Below are 14,762 nucleotides of genomic sequence, written 5' to 3' on the forward strand. Positions count from 1 at the left end.
ATTCGAGCCCCGTATGTCCTGAGTTCAGTCCACAGCCCAGGGGGGTCTTTGATGCTTACTTTCTTGAATCAGATGTTTGAGAAGAAAAGTTGACTTTTGTAAAGAATATGAATAAGATATTTAAAAGCATAAGGGTTAATACTTAGGTTGGATTTCTCCTTCCTGATGCAACCTCAGGTTTAGGCTCTTGGTGAGCAAAAGATAAGCAGCCTATTAACATGCTTTAATGAATGTGCTTTGCTTTGTGGTAATATAGAGGCCATATCATTGCATAGATGACTTGCAGCACCTCATTCATTGAAAGAATATGAGGGGAAATGGGATTTACCCTTTGGAATTAATTTTGTATTTACTTTGTCAACAGAGTCCTTCAGCCAAACCAAGGACAGAATGCACCTGTTCATAGGCTACTTAATAGACAAGGGTAAGAATGCCACACACATGGTATATAAAAATATTCAAACCAAGAATAGCTCTAACAGGAAAAAAATAGTTTTAGTGCTTTTTATATAAAGAGTAACTATTTTTCAAATGTGATTTTTTTATAGCATTAGGAACATCCTTTAAAGTTTTTTCTAGATTTCTTTTGTATTCAAAGATAACCCTCCCGGGTGTACTGTTGTGTATTATATTTTAGTTTTCATCTTATGTTGGCCATGTTTTTACCATTCACTTCATACCATTTTCCTCGTTATTTAAACAAAATCCCTGTAGTAAGTTCAGTGTCACTAAAGTGATTATCTGATGAAGTATGAGCCAGTGGTTATAATCTGCTGAAGCAGAAGTTTGGCTTCCTTACCGTGCTCGGGCATGAGACTTAAATTCTTATCAAGCTTATTTCGGCACTGAACAGTTGAGACAGTGTGGTTGCTTTTTTTGAATGTTGAACATTTAGACCCTAATGCAAGTGACTTATTAATTTTTTTATATTCAATTAGAACCCCTAAGACATCAGTGAAGGGGGTTGTGCAAAATAGACAGAAGTCTTCACAGAGCAGAGTGCCTAACAGAGCGCCTGTTTCAGGTGTGTAGAAAACGATTTCCTGAAACCCATTCAATAGAAGTGCACAAGCTGCCCCCTCACTCAGGCCACACAGTGGGATATATTGTCTCTCTTTGTCACCATAATTTGGGCATATTCACAGTTATTCCTACTAGTAATCATTCTTGTATTTTGTGGCAGTCAGGAGATCTTAGTAAGACTGTGATTCCAGTCTGGATTTCTATAATAATTTCATGAAAAGCTGTTTTTTAATCAGAAAAATTTGTAGAATTATCCAGGCTTAATTAAAAAAAACAAAACCTATTTATAAATGAGTAAAACATAAAGATCATCTGATGTGTAAGCTTTTTATCACCCAGAAATGTTCATAAGTGCACTGCACATAAGGGGTGAAAAATTCTCCCTCTGACCACAAATCACCTGTGAATATGCCAGGTGGGAGGGGGTAAGTTTTGCCTTTATTCTCAATCCTTTGCTCAATAAGAAACTTAAGTGAAATATCTCCTAATGGCCATTATTTGAGGATTATATAAGGGCTAAATTTTGTAATTTGTATAAAAATTCTATTTTATGGTGGCAAGAAGACAAATTCAATGTTGAGCTAATCCGAACCTCTTAATGTTTTAATATTTTCTAGGTTTGCTTGTTAAGATTCTTTGATAATGCTCACTAAAAATTATATGATCCAGCAAATATACTCTGGGAATCTTCGATTTAACTGTACTGCTTTCTACACATTTAACAGAAACCTAAATTAATCAGCAGGCATTGAAGATTACATCTTTTATCAATTCTAATCTTCCCATTAATATACAATTAGGTGTACTTACAGATTTTATTACTAAGTCATTTCCTCCAAGTTAGGAGGGAACAAACAACCTAAGAAATTTTTTCATGTTAATCCCCATTTGGTCACATTAATCAGAGAGAGATCAAGATATAATGATCATAACTTGAAATGACTGCTTGCATTTTATATGTATGTAGTGAACATAATTCATAATGTTGCATATATGTAGGACAATGTAAAAGGTCATCTTTTGGGAGTCACTTAGAGTGACAGTTAATGGAGTTGTTTTAAAGGGAATGACACAGTCGATGGTCCTGCTTACTCCAAAGGCAGTCAGAATCAGATAGTTTGAAAGTTAACCACTTGAAAAAACTCAGACCAAACACCAGATATGTTGCTTGTGAATATATGTGGAATTTTCAGACATGCTCAAGTTTTCCCCATCTTAGTATTAAATACTGTGATAAATCTTAGCTAATTGGCAAATCATTGAAATTTAGTATTGTTTTGCTAATATAGGCAGTCCCTGGGTTACGAACAAGATTTGTTCCTAAGCCTGTCTTTAAGTTGAATTTGTAGGTAAGTAGGAAAAGATGCGTACATAGCATTAGTCAGTCAAATGTTTGTCTTAATATATAGTGTATGGTATATATTTTTTTTTATGTATATAAAGTGGAGGTGTAGTTGTTAAGTACTATGTAGTGGTACAGTACTATGGCTGCTAACCAAGTTCGAATCCACCAGGTGCTCCTTGGAAACTCTAAGGGGCAGTTCTACTCTGTCCTATAGGGTTGCTATGAATCGGAATCGACTCGATAGCACACAACAACAACATACATATAAAACACTTAAGAAACACTTCCAAATTGCGCGATGTTTTCCTGAGCGTCACAAATGAGTGTGTGTTCATTATTACAAACCATTGTATTTAACTCAGAATTTTAATATAATAGTGTTTTAGTCATCTAGTGCTGCCATAACAGAAGTACCACAAGTAGATGGCTTTAACAAAGAGAAATTTATTTTCTCATAGTCTAGTAGGTTACAAGTTCCAATTCAGGGTGTCAGCTCCAGGGGATGGCTTTCTCTCTCTGTCGGCTCTGGAGGAAAATTATTGTCCTTAATCTTCCCCTGGTCGAGGAGCTTCTCAGGCGCAGGGACCCCAGGTCCAAAGAACGCACTCTGCTCCCAGTGCTGCTTTCTTGGTGGTATGAGGTCCCGAACTCTCTGCTTGCTTCCCTTTTATCTCTTCAGAGATAAAAGGTGGTGCAGGCCACACCCCAGGGAAACCCCCTTTACCTTGGATCAGGTAGGTGATCTGAGTAAGGGTGGTGTTACCATCCCACCCTAATCCTCTCAACATAAAATTATAGTCACAAAATGGAGGACACCGCACAGTACTGGGAATCATGGCCTAACCAAGTTAATACACACATTTTTGGGGGGGCATAATTGAATCCACAACAAATAGGCTTTATGGCAGTCCATTCTTATACATGTATGAGTTTACCATGAGTCCGATGTTTAGACCCTGGGACTGCCTGTATTATCAGTTTGCCACGGCGACTACCTCCATGTTCTTTTCTCATGCATTTCATCTCCACCTTTTGTTACTTGTGAACCTGCAAACCAAATACCAGTACTGGTTTTTTGTTTGTTTGTTTTTTCAGTAAGTCTCAACAGCATAAAGGATGAACGGGCAGTCATTGCAATAATAATGCACAATGAAGTTCAGTATTTAGAACTATTGAGGTTTAATGGCGCTGCAACATAATTATTAATATAAATAAACTTAACCCTTGAATTAACATGTACAATTAACATGTATCTAAACAAGTACAAAAATCTTTCTTATTTTTCTAAAGATTTGTTTATATATGAACGCATATTTAGACAATTGGAAGAGACTAAAGAATTTTACACTCTTACATAAACAGAATTTGGGATATGACTGATGAAGCTGCTGTGACTTAACAGAGGGCTCTATCAGTTAACCCTTGAAAAGATTACTGTTTCCTGCTTAGATTTTTAATGGCCTGGATTATGTTTTGAACAAATTTGAAATTGTGCTTTGATTTGATCCACGTGGAGAACAAACTCTCTATTAAGCCATTTATAGAAAGCATGTTTTTGTTATAATAATATAATATCATACTCTTAAGTAGACTTCTAAGATGTTGAAGTTTGCTGCAAAGCATTTAAAGCTATCTGTTTTATAGTTTTCACAAATTAAATTTCAATTTCCGATCTCATATGTTTTAAAACATATTTGCTCATTTGATGTTTTGTGCTTGACTGAAGAGTTTATAGGGAAATTCAGAAACTACTAATTAAAGCAGATTAGGAGGTGGTAAAAATGGTTACATAGAAGATCAAATCAGGTGGACTTGGGTTCTCAGAATCTTTCCGTCTAGCTCTGTTACCTTGGATGAGTGACTTATTCTCCTCTGCCTCCATTTTATTATCCTTAAAAAGGTAGTAACAATTTCTACTTCAGGATTACTCTGTGGAAGGATTAAATGAGATAATGTATATTGTTTGGCTCACTGCCTGGTATGTAGGAAGCAGTCATTAAATGGTATTGTTATAGAAAAAACCTAACACTGAGAAATAATATTAGTTTTGCTTTATTTTTAGGAGTATATGCAGGAAAAATCCAAAGAAAGCGGCCAAATGTTGCGACAATTTAAGAAGACAACATTCACTAGGATAAAAAAGGGGGAGGGTTATTATCTGCAATATGTTCCCCACCCAAGACTTTTTATTTAAGCCTGGACTCCACTTACCCAGGCAAAGTGCTGTCAAAGGGCTGAGCAGTTACCTCGATAACTTGATCAGTCTGGTTAGTTCCTACCCCATTCCCCCACATGCCTCTTCATAGTAGGTTTGGTGGAGATAAATTAGTGTTTAGTGATTGCCTCTTCTCTGTACTTAACTTGTACAAACATAAGTTTGTTTTATGTGTCCAGATGTCTGCAGAGATCCTTTTTGTAAACTTAAAGAACATTTGGTTTATTTTACAAGATATTGAAAAGGTCTGACAAATTACAGGTAATTTCTAGACATAAATTTCATTCACCTCTACATACTGACTGCTGAATTTGATAGACATGTTAGATACTATTCTGTTCAAGGAGAAACTGCAGAAGAATGTTTTCCCTTGGTTTTATAACTTTAAGCACTGAGTAGCCTCCCAATCTGCATATTCTTTGATTAACAGTATAATCATATAGGATAAAACACTTGCCTGCTAGTTGTGGTTCATCAAAAGAAGGAGCTGTGGGTCACTATTTTGGTCAGAAGTATACACATTCCTGTCAACCACTAGTTGTTTTACAGAAATATTAGGTTTCACATATGTTGTGCATTACCCAGTACTGTTAGAAGCATTTCAACTAGATTTTAAAATCCTTCCTTCTGTGGAGGGGAACAAATTTGGGGAAGACAGCACAATCTTCTTGAATGTAGCACTTAGGAATTCATTATTACATCCATTTCTGTAAAATAAGAATGACGTTGCATGCAGTTATATTTTCTATTTAGTCCGCATATTTTGTTTCTTTATAGTCTGCTTTTTCTAGCATGCTTGACTGAAGAGAGAATAAAGGGCAATATAATATAATAATTTCAGATTTTCAAATGGGATAGTAATATTGTCTAGGTGAAATTCTGCATTACATAGAGGCACTGATGCATAATTTTTTTTTTATCCTTTTAATCACTAATATGTCATAGCGACTCCATAGGACAGGGTAGAACTGCCCCATAGAGTCATTAAAAATATCAACCAACAAATGTTACCAAGGGAATGTGATTTTAGGAAAGAGAATGTCACTGTTAATTTATCATATGATTTCCAAAAAGGTCTTTGTGCTTCTCACATAAAATTGGAATTGTGTACATTTAATCTTTCTAACTTGAATTTTAAAGAGATACTGGTATTTTGAAAATGCAGACTATATATGTATATTGTTAATATCCTTTTAAGAATATAAAGATAAAGATTGTTTTCTCCAATTTTCTGTTCCACTGAAAATTTAACTTTTGCATCCAGCCACAGACAAAATAATCATCTACTCTGGGTATAAACTTGGTTTACTCTATTGAGATGTATCATTTATTAAATGAATGAACAAGAAAATTAGAAGACAGTCAAAAAAATCTGAGTTACCTTTTTTTTAAATTCCTAGGCAAAGCATATAAAATTATCATCTTTTTTAATATGATAAACTGCTTTATCATTCTGAAAACTCAGGATACAGCTTACTCATATCATTGTGGGTCTCTCCAGTAAAAAGTTTTGTGTAAACTAATTAGCTAAAACAAATAGTGTTTTGGAGAAAGTGAAAACTAGTTTTAGATTAAGGGTGAAAACTTGAGTTTTTTTTTCTAATTTAAAGATAAAAGTGTGTGTGTTTTACACATTTTTAATGTTCACAGCTTTTTCTCATAAAAGTGCCCGACACCATTTTGTGCTTTTGGTGGAATTTTATTTATATGTTATTTTTTATTATTTTTACTTTGAGTGGAATGTCCATTAATGTAAATTGTTATTTATTTTTGTACTTTAATTTTCACTAGTTTTGCTTCTAGGCAGAAGGCAAAATAAACTTTTCATCTTAAAGGAAATCTGGTTTGATCTTTTTTATTTACCAAGGAAAGGACTATTAAAGGATAGATATTGAAAAGTATCTGGCCAAAACATAAATATTATATATAATTTTTTTTACACTTCAAAGTCTCCTGAAAAGTGTATCCCACTATTCAATATAGACCCTATACCAGTGCTTAGTCCAGCATTTAGGTTAGCATAAGTTGGACTTCTCAGGAGGCAAAAGTTCACTAGCGCAGGAAATGTCTTAACTGCTTAAGAGCCAGAAGTCTGTTAAGGGGAGAATGGGAAGTAGAACTAGAAGAGAAGCTCCCATCAAAGCTGCTAAATTGCATTGGAGAGCTTCACATCTATATGCTAGCTTTAAGAATACTGATCTTGTTACTGCCTCATCATCCAATATAACCATAGTAAGATGCTCCCCAGCTTCATCTCTTGCTGAGGAGCTGTTACAGTCGATAGTCTCAAGGCAGTGTGGGAAAGTGCCTCACTTTCCTGTGGCCACCCTCCAAACTCTAGTTCACTTTGTTGGGAATAGCGGATATGCCTTGAAACTTAATACTGACCTGAAAACTGGAGGACCTATCCTGGGAGTGGAATTTTTTTTCTCCCCATTCAGGGTTTACTGTCCCATGAAGAACCACAGGCCACCACACCCAAATGAAAAGTATTGTTGCTTTTGTTGTGTGCCCTTGAGCCGATTCTGACTCAGCGACCCTGTAGGACACAGCTGAATTGCCCCATGGGGTTTCCTAGGCTGTAATCTTTACAGGAGCAGGTTGCCAGGTCTTTTTCTCCTATGGAGAGGTTGGTAGGTTGGAACTGCCAACCTTTCAGAAAGCAGCTGAGCACTTTAACCACTTTACCACCAGGGCTCCGTAAATAAAAAAGCTAATAGTTATTAAAATAAGCAAATGGAGTTGGAACGCTTTATCTCTGTGGAACTGTAGTGGTGTATATCTAAGTTATAAAATAATTTGTAAAAACGAAGACCTTTAGACATCCAATACTGCAAATCAAGCTGGGACATAGTGTCGTGCAGTCACATTCTCGGTCGGATTCTGATGACAGCTCTGAGGGCAAAAATTGTGTTTAGCCAAACTTAAGCTTCACAATAAAATATTGCCTTTATTTTTTATCTGTTCTCTTCCTTCTTTGATCAGTGTTTCTCTACTGCCTTCTATTCTTCAATTTCTCAAGGACATTGACAAACTGTCATCAGGACCATGGTTTCGATTCTCAACCTAGGGTGGGGAAAATCCCGTAGTCATTTGCATTTTTCATAAGTCTCAATAATCTGTTTCAGGATTACTTCCATTATGTTTAGTATACATGATATAAGGAGCCCTGGTGGTGCAGTAGTTAAGCACTAGGCTGCTAACTGCTAACCAAAAGGTAGGAGGTTTGAACCCACCAGTTGCTCCATTGTAGAAAGATGTGGCAGTATGCTTCCATAAAGATTACACCTTGCTGGCCCCCGGACACCCTTTTAAGCTCAGTATTGAAGTCACTCTTGTGGTTTACCCTTCAGCCAAAGACTGAGAGGCCTATAAAACAATAACACGTAGCTCAACCATGTATACAAGACTAAATGGACACACCAGCCCAGGGGCAAGGACGATGTGACAGGAGGGGACAAGAAAGCTGGAGGAATGGAAATGGGGCACGCAAGGTCAAGAAAGGGAGAGTGTTGACATGTTGTGAGGCTGGCAACCAATGTCACAAAATAATGTGTATTGTTAAATGAGAAACTAATTTGCTCTGTAAACTTTGACCTAAAGTGCCACACACACACACACACACACACACACACACACACACACACAAAACAGCAAGAAAAAAAAAAAAGATTACAGCCTTGGAAACCCTATAAGGCAGTTCTACTCTGTCCTATAGGGTCGCAATGAGTAGGAATTGACTCAAGGGCAACCACTTTTTGGGTGGGGTGTTTATAGGTGGTATAAAGGGTTTTGCAAATGGTGTGGCTGAATATGCTTAAGAGCGTATTCTGCTGTACTGCCTCCCTGTGTTATTGGGTGCCCCTGCACCACCCACAGCTGCTAAAATCCATTATGTATCCTAAGAGACCACCAGCAGCACCACCTGGCTTGTTAGAACTGCATAATCTCAGTCCCCACCCAGACCTATTGAATAGAAATGCATTTTCACAAGATCCCCAGGTGAGTCGTAAGCAGTCAAGTGTGAGAAACACTGCTTCATGGTAAACTGCACAGTACGTATTGCTGAGCAGAGAAAAGCTATGAAAACAAACATCACAAAAGGCACGTAGGATTCATTTGGCTGCCTAATGTACACCATCTACTGAGTGCTGACCATCTGCCAGGCATTTTATCATCATATCCCTTCACCTTAAAGTGAGAATTATCCTCGTTTAATAGATGAAGAGACTAAGATGCAGGCAGCTAAACTACGAATTACCCAAGAGGGCTTGGAGTATATTTGAGAGTATTTGCTACAACTTTTTTTTTTTTTTTCCATAGGGACTTGAGAACGTGGCTTTAGGACCACTGTTAGTAAAGACACTTAAAAGGAATAAAGCAATGATCAAATACTGCTTTGCTATTAACTGACGTCCTACCCCATTAAAAAAAAAAAAAAAACGGGTTAAAATAGTAGCCACCGTGGTTTGAAGTAAAGCGTTCAAATCCCGGTTCATGCACTTACTAGCCTTGGAGCAAGTCACCTCTTTCCTTTAAGCTTGTTTATTCTTAATAGGTGATACTGGTATTTATTTCAAAGAGTCCGTCGTGAGGTGTAAACAGTGCATGCCAAGTGCTCAGTACAATGCCTGACACAGTAAGCACTTAGTGAATACTAGCTATTATGAGAATATCCTGTGAATGTATCTGAACATTCACTCATTTTTTAAAAAGGTAAAAGAGTTGAACACGCATTAAGTTCTGTACTCGAAATAATATCCACCTTCAGAGAAACATGCAGATTTGCCTGCCAAATGGGGTAATATGCTAACCCCGTTTTTTCCATTGGGTTTCTCTAAAAGGGGCCAGTATAGAGCTAGGACAGACCTTAGGGGCCCATGGGAGAGGGATACTGGATGTGCACAGAAATGAAAGATGCGACCTTGATCGGGAGCGTCGCCTGCCCAAGCCAAACAGCGAATTCGCTGCAAAACCGTATGCCGGAAACCCTTTTCCCGCCCGTCCTCTTTTATCTTCGCTCCGCCTGTGTCTGGATCTTTCTCCGGCCCTAGAGGGCGCACGTGGGCTGAACTCCCTGGCTTAGCTTGTGGAGTCACCTGCTCCGCACAATCATGGCGCCAGTAGGCTCGGCTGCACGGCTCCCAGCTTCCGGAGCTGACGGCTGCCCCTCACAATCATGGCGCCGGCAGGCTGGCCAGCCCTGCTCGAGTGGCTACCTGCCCCTCACAATCATGGCGGGCGGGGGGTGGGGTCTGGACCGGAGAAAGGGGCCACAGCCACGGGGCCAATGGTCATGTGACCGGGAAGATGGCTGCCTTTCCTTGGTAAGGAAGAAGTGGCTGGTGGGTTTCGGGTGGGGCTGTTCATGGTTGTCTCTGGGTCTCTCCGTTTCCGTGTATGTGTATTTGCATGAATTGCTGTCTCTGTTGGGTTCTGGTGGAGTCTCCCACTCCATCTCTGGTTTGTCTTGAACGCAGAATCCCGACCGCTATCCCAGAGCTAGACAGGTGGGTTCTTGGTTTTCTCTTGGTCTACCCCTTCACCATTGATTCTTCAAAGAAGTCCCAGACTTCCGCTTTCCTAGTAGAAATTGGCGCGGGTTCTGGGGGCGCTGGATGAAAGAGAGGGGTTCTCAGTCCTGAGGCCAGACCACTTGAGAAATCTGGCTGCTTAGCTTATTTCGAGCTACTCAGTTTACCTAGAGGAGACTTGCTTTTCTCGTCTGTAAAATGGCCACCATTCATCCTACTCAGTGCAGAGCCTGCGCTAGGCGAGGCCCCTCAGACATATTCTTTGGCCTCATGGTGCTGACAGACGGAGTTAGGCCCACAGAATAGAAGGATGCGCAAAGAAAGCATTTGGATGAGGCACAAAGGAGAGTGATCAGTCCCACCTGGGGCTTCGGGGAACGCTTCAGAGAGGAAGAGGGTCTTAAGTTGGGTTTTGAAGGACGAATAAAAGCTCACTAAGCAGGAGGGGGAAACTCTGGCGTAATGATTAAGAGTTTGACTGCTAACCAAAAGGTTGGCAGTTCGAGTCCACCAGGCGCTCCTTGGAAACTCTATGGGGTAGTTCTGCTCTGTCGTATATGGTCGCCGTGAGTCGGAATCGACTCGAAAATGAGTTTTTTTTTTTTGTTTTTTTTTAAGTAGGAGGGAGTCCTGGTGGTGCAGTGGTTAAGCGCTGGGCTGCAAACTGAAAGGTTGGAGATTTGAGCCCACCAGCTCCTCTGCGGGAGACAAGATGTGGCAGTCTGCTTCCTTAAGATTTACAGCCTTGGAAACCCTGTGGAGCAGTTCTCCTCTGTCCTGTAGGGTTTCTGTGAGTTGGAATTGACTCCATGGCAGTGAAAAAACAAAGCATGAGGGGACAGCATGTGTCAAGCCTGAGAGGCTTGTCAGGGCTTTTGTGGCTGTAGTAGCTGAGGTGACAAGAGTTTCAGGCTACAGCAGGTGATGGGTGTCCTTAGAGAACTCAAGCAGGTTGTGATAGTGATAGTGGAATTATTTGGGGGAAATGAGCTCGCCCCTGTAACTCAGAAAGGGAGATAGTCAACCTCCCCATTCCCCCAAGCCCTAAAAAACAAAACAAAACAAACAAAAACCAAACCCATTGCTGTGGAGTCGATTCGGACTCATAGCTACCTATATGAGTATGAGCCCTAAGCCCTCTGCAACCACTAATCTAATTCATATCTCTATATAAATGGGATCAAAATATGTGATCCTTTGTGATTGTCTTTCACTTAGTATAATGTTTTCAAAATTTATTCACATTATGGGATGTATCAGTACTTCATTCCGTTTTATTGTTGAATAAAATTCCATCATATGACTATACCGCTTTTTATTTTATTTATCCATTCATCAGTTGATGGATATTTGTGCTGTTTCCACTTTTTGGTTATTATGACTAATGCTGCTATGAATTCATGAACGTGTTTTTGTGTGGATGTGTGTTTTCTTTCTGTTGAATATACACCCAGAATGAAATTGCTGGGCCATATAATATTTTTTTTTTTTTTATAATAACTCTATGTTTAACCTTTTGAGAAACTGCCAGACTTTTCCAAAGCTGCTGCACTGTCTTATATACCCATCAGGCAGTGTATGAGGTTTCTCCACGTCCTTGACAACCTTGTTATTATCCATCTTTTTGATTATAACCATCCTACAGGGTGTGAAGTGCTATCTTGTCGTAGTTAGGATTTGCATTTCCCTGTTAGCTAATTATATTGAGCCATCTTTTCATATCCTTAATTGGTCATTTGTAAATCTTTGGAGAAATGCCTGTTCATATCCTTTGCCCATTTTTTAATCAGGTAATTTGGCTCTTTGTTATTGAGTTATAATGGTTTTTTTTTTTCTATAGACACAAGTCCGTTATCAGATACATGATTTGCAAATATTTCCCCCATTCTGTAGGTTGTCTATTTTTTTTTGATAGTGTCTTTTGAAGCGCAAAAGTTATTAATTCTGACAATGTCCAGTTTATCTACTTTTTTCTTTTATTATTTGTGCTTTTGGTGTCATATCTAAAAAAAACATTGTTTAATCCGAGGTCAAAAATGTTTACACCTGTGTTTTCCTCCAACAGTTTTATAGCTTTAAGTCTTACATTTAGATCTTTTATCCACTGAGTTAAGTTTTGTTTATGATGTGCGGTAGTGGTCTAGCTTCATTCTTTTGCATGTGGATATCGAGTTGTCCCAGTATCATATATTGAAGACTGTTGTTTCTTCATTGAATTGTATTGGGACCCTTGTTGAAAAACATACCAATCACACCAGTTCCCATTTATTTGATTCAGACTCATGGTGGCCTCATGTGTGTTGGAGCAGAGCTGTGCTCATATAGTTTTCAATGGCTGATTTTTTGCATGTAGGTTTCCAGGCCTTTCTTCGAAGTCTCCTCTGGGTGAATTTGAACTTCAGCCTTTTGGTTGGCAGCCAAGTGTGTTAACTGTTTGTGCCACCAGGGACTCCTGTCGAAAATCAATTGACCATAAATATAAGGGTTCATTTTTGGACTTTCAGTTATATTTTATTGATCTGTATGCCTATCCTTATGTTAGTAGCACACCATCTTGATCACTGTAACTCTGTGGTAAACTTTGAAATCAGGAAGTAAGAGTTTTCCAACTCTGTTCTTTTTTTTTTCCTCAAGATTGTTTTGGCTATTCCAGGTTCCTTGCATTCCCTCATGAATATTGGGATTAGCTTGTCAATTTCTGCCAAGAAGTCAGATGTGATTTTGATAGGGATTGTCTTGAATCTGCGCATCAGTTTGGAAAGTATTGCCATCTTAATATTTTAAGTCTTCCAGCCAATGAATATGGAATATCTTTTTATTTATTTACGTCTTCTTTAATTTCTTCTGACAATAATTTGTAGTCTGGAGTAATACAAGTCTTCTGTGTTTGGTTAAATTTATTCGTAAGTATTTTATTCTTTTTGATGCTATTGTAAATGGAATTGTTTTCTGCTTTCTCATTGCTCAATATAGAAATACAATTAATTTTTGTGTATTGATCTTGTATCCCGCAACCTTGCTGAACTTGTTTATCAGTTGTATTAGTTTTTTTGTGTGTGTGTGGATTCCTTAGGATTTTCTATGTATATAATTTGCAAATAGAGATAGTTTTACTTCTTCCTTTCCAATCTGAATGCCTTTTATTTCATTTTCCTGCCTAATTGTCATGGCTGGAGCCTCTAGTACAGTGTTGAATAAATGTGGTTAAATGGACATCTTTATTTTTTCTTGATTTTAGGGAGAAAGTATCCACTCTTTTACCACCAAATATAATTTTAGCTGTGGGTTTTTTTGTAGATGCTTGTATTAGTGTCCCAGGGCTAATGTAAGAAAATACCTCAGACTGGGTGGCTTGTAAGATTAGAAATTTATTGTCTCACAGTTGTGGAGACTGGGAGTCCAAGGTTGAGGTGTTGGCCTTGTTGATTCTTTTTGAGGTTTTGAGGGCAAAACTGTTCCATGCCTTTCTCCCATTTTCTGGTACCTCCAGACATTATTTGGCTTGTAGTATCACAGGATCTTTCCTCCTTTGTTTCTCTATGTGTCTTCTCTTTTATAAAGACACCAAGCATATAGGATTAGGATCTACACTGCTCCAGTATGACCTTATAACATCTTCAAAGACTCTGTTTCCAAACAGGGTGACATTCACAGATACAGAGATTAGGATTTCAACATGTCTTTTTGGGGGAGACAATTCAATCCACAACAATACCCTTTATTTTTGTGGTTGAGGATGTTTCCTTTTATTCCTAGCTTTTTGGGAGTTTTTATCGTGAAGGGGTATTAGATTTTGCCTTCTCTGCATCTATTGAGATGATCATGTGGCTTTTGTTCTTTATTCTCTCAATATGGTATATTACAGTAATTGATCTTCAGGTGTTAAACCAACCTTGCATTCCTCAGATAAATCCCTCTTGGTCATGGTTCATAATTCCTTTTATAGATTTGCTAGTATTCTATTGAGGATATTTACATCTGTATTCATAAGAGATACTTGTCTGTGGTTTTCTTTTCTTACAATGTTTTTGTCTGGTTTTGGTAACAGGCTAATACTGGCCTCATAAAATGAATTGGAAAGTGTTCCTTCCTCTTCTGTTTTTTGAAGGAGTCTGTGAGGAATCAGCATTAATTCTTTAAATGTTGGGTGGAATTCACCAATGAAACCATCTGGTCCTGGGCTTTGCTTTCTTGGAAGTTTTTGGATTCCCAATTAAATCTTTTTATATGTCTATTCACATTTTCTGTTTCTTCTTGAATCAGTTTCAGTAGTTTGTGTCTTTCTAGGAATTTGCGTTATTTCATCTAAGTTATCTAATCTCTTGCCCTAAAGTTGTTTGTAATTCTTTTTTTTTATTTCTGTAAGGTCTCTGCCATAAAATTTGACATTTATCGAGTCCTTATTTTGTGCCAGGCACTGTGCTAAGTGTTTAACATGCAACATCTCATACAGTTCTCAGAAAAATCCCATTTTCACATGAAGAAACGGAGCTAGAGAGATTAATCCAGTTTGCTTAATGTCATTCAGCTTTCAAAGAAAGTGAAGGTTTGGAGCCAGGTGTTTGGAACCTAGAGCTTGTCTCTTGAGATTACATAGTTTATTATTGTCAGCTGTACCTCAAATCTAGCTGCTGGGCTGAAGTTT

At 38.2% G+C, this 14,762-nt stretch overlaps 2 protein-coding genes across 7 annotated transcripts in view; both read left to right on the top strand.

Annotated features, from left to right (window-relative positions):
- Positions 1-7,785, top strand: part of CCP110 (centriolar coiled-coil protein 110) — a 28,646-nt gene extending 20,861 nt beyond the window's left edge. For 2 of the 5 annotated variants that reach the window (XM_064295644.1, XM_064295645.1), the window contains 3 exons: positions 365-424; positions 939-1,024; positions 4,431-7,783. In XM_064295644.1, the coding sequence (XP_064151714.1) occupies positions 365-424; positions 939-1,024; positions 4,431-4,483 (199 nt within the window). In that variant the 3' untranslated portion in view covers positions 4,484-7,783. Of the gene's footprint in view, positions 1-364; positions 425-938; positions 1,025-4,430 lie in introns of all 5 variants that reach the window. The other 3 variants (XM_023558800.2, XM_003418800.4, XM_003418799.4) reach the window with 3 other exon arrangements.
- Positions 7,786-9,825: 2,040 nt separating this feature from the next.
- The window catches only part of VPS35L (VPS35 endosomal protein sorting factor like), a 130,721-nt gene continuing 125,784 nt past the window's right edge, over positions 9,826-14,762 (top strand). For both annotated transcript variants that reach the window (XM_010598422.3, XM_064295647.1), the window contains exon 1: positions 9,826-9,910. In XM_010598422.3, coding sequence (XP_010596724.2) covers positions 9,894-9,910 — 17 coding nt within the window. In that variant the 5' untranslated portion in view covers positions 9,826-9,893. The remainder of the gene's footprint in view (positions 9,911-14,762) is intronic.

The sequence above is a fragment of the Loxodonta africana genome, chromosome 12 (genome assembly GCF_030014295.1).
Source record: "Loxodonta africana isolate mLoxAfr1 chromosome 12, mLoxAfr1.hap2, whole genome shotgun sequence".
NCBI classification, from domain to species: Eukaryota; Metazoa; Chordata; class Mammalia; order Proboscidea; family Elephantidae; genus Loxodonta; species Loxodonta africana.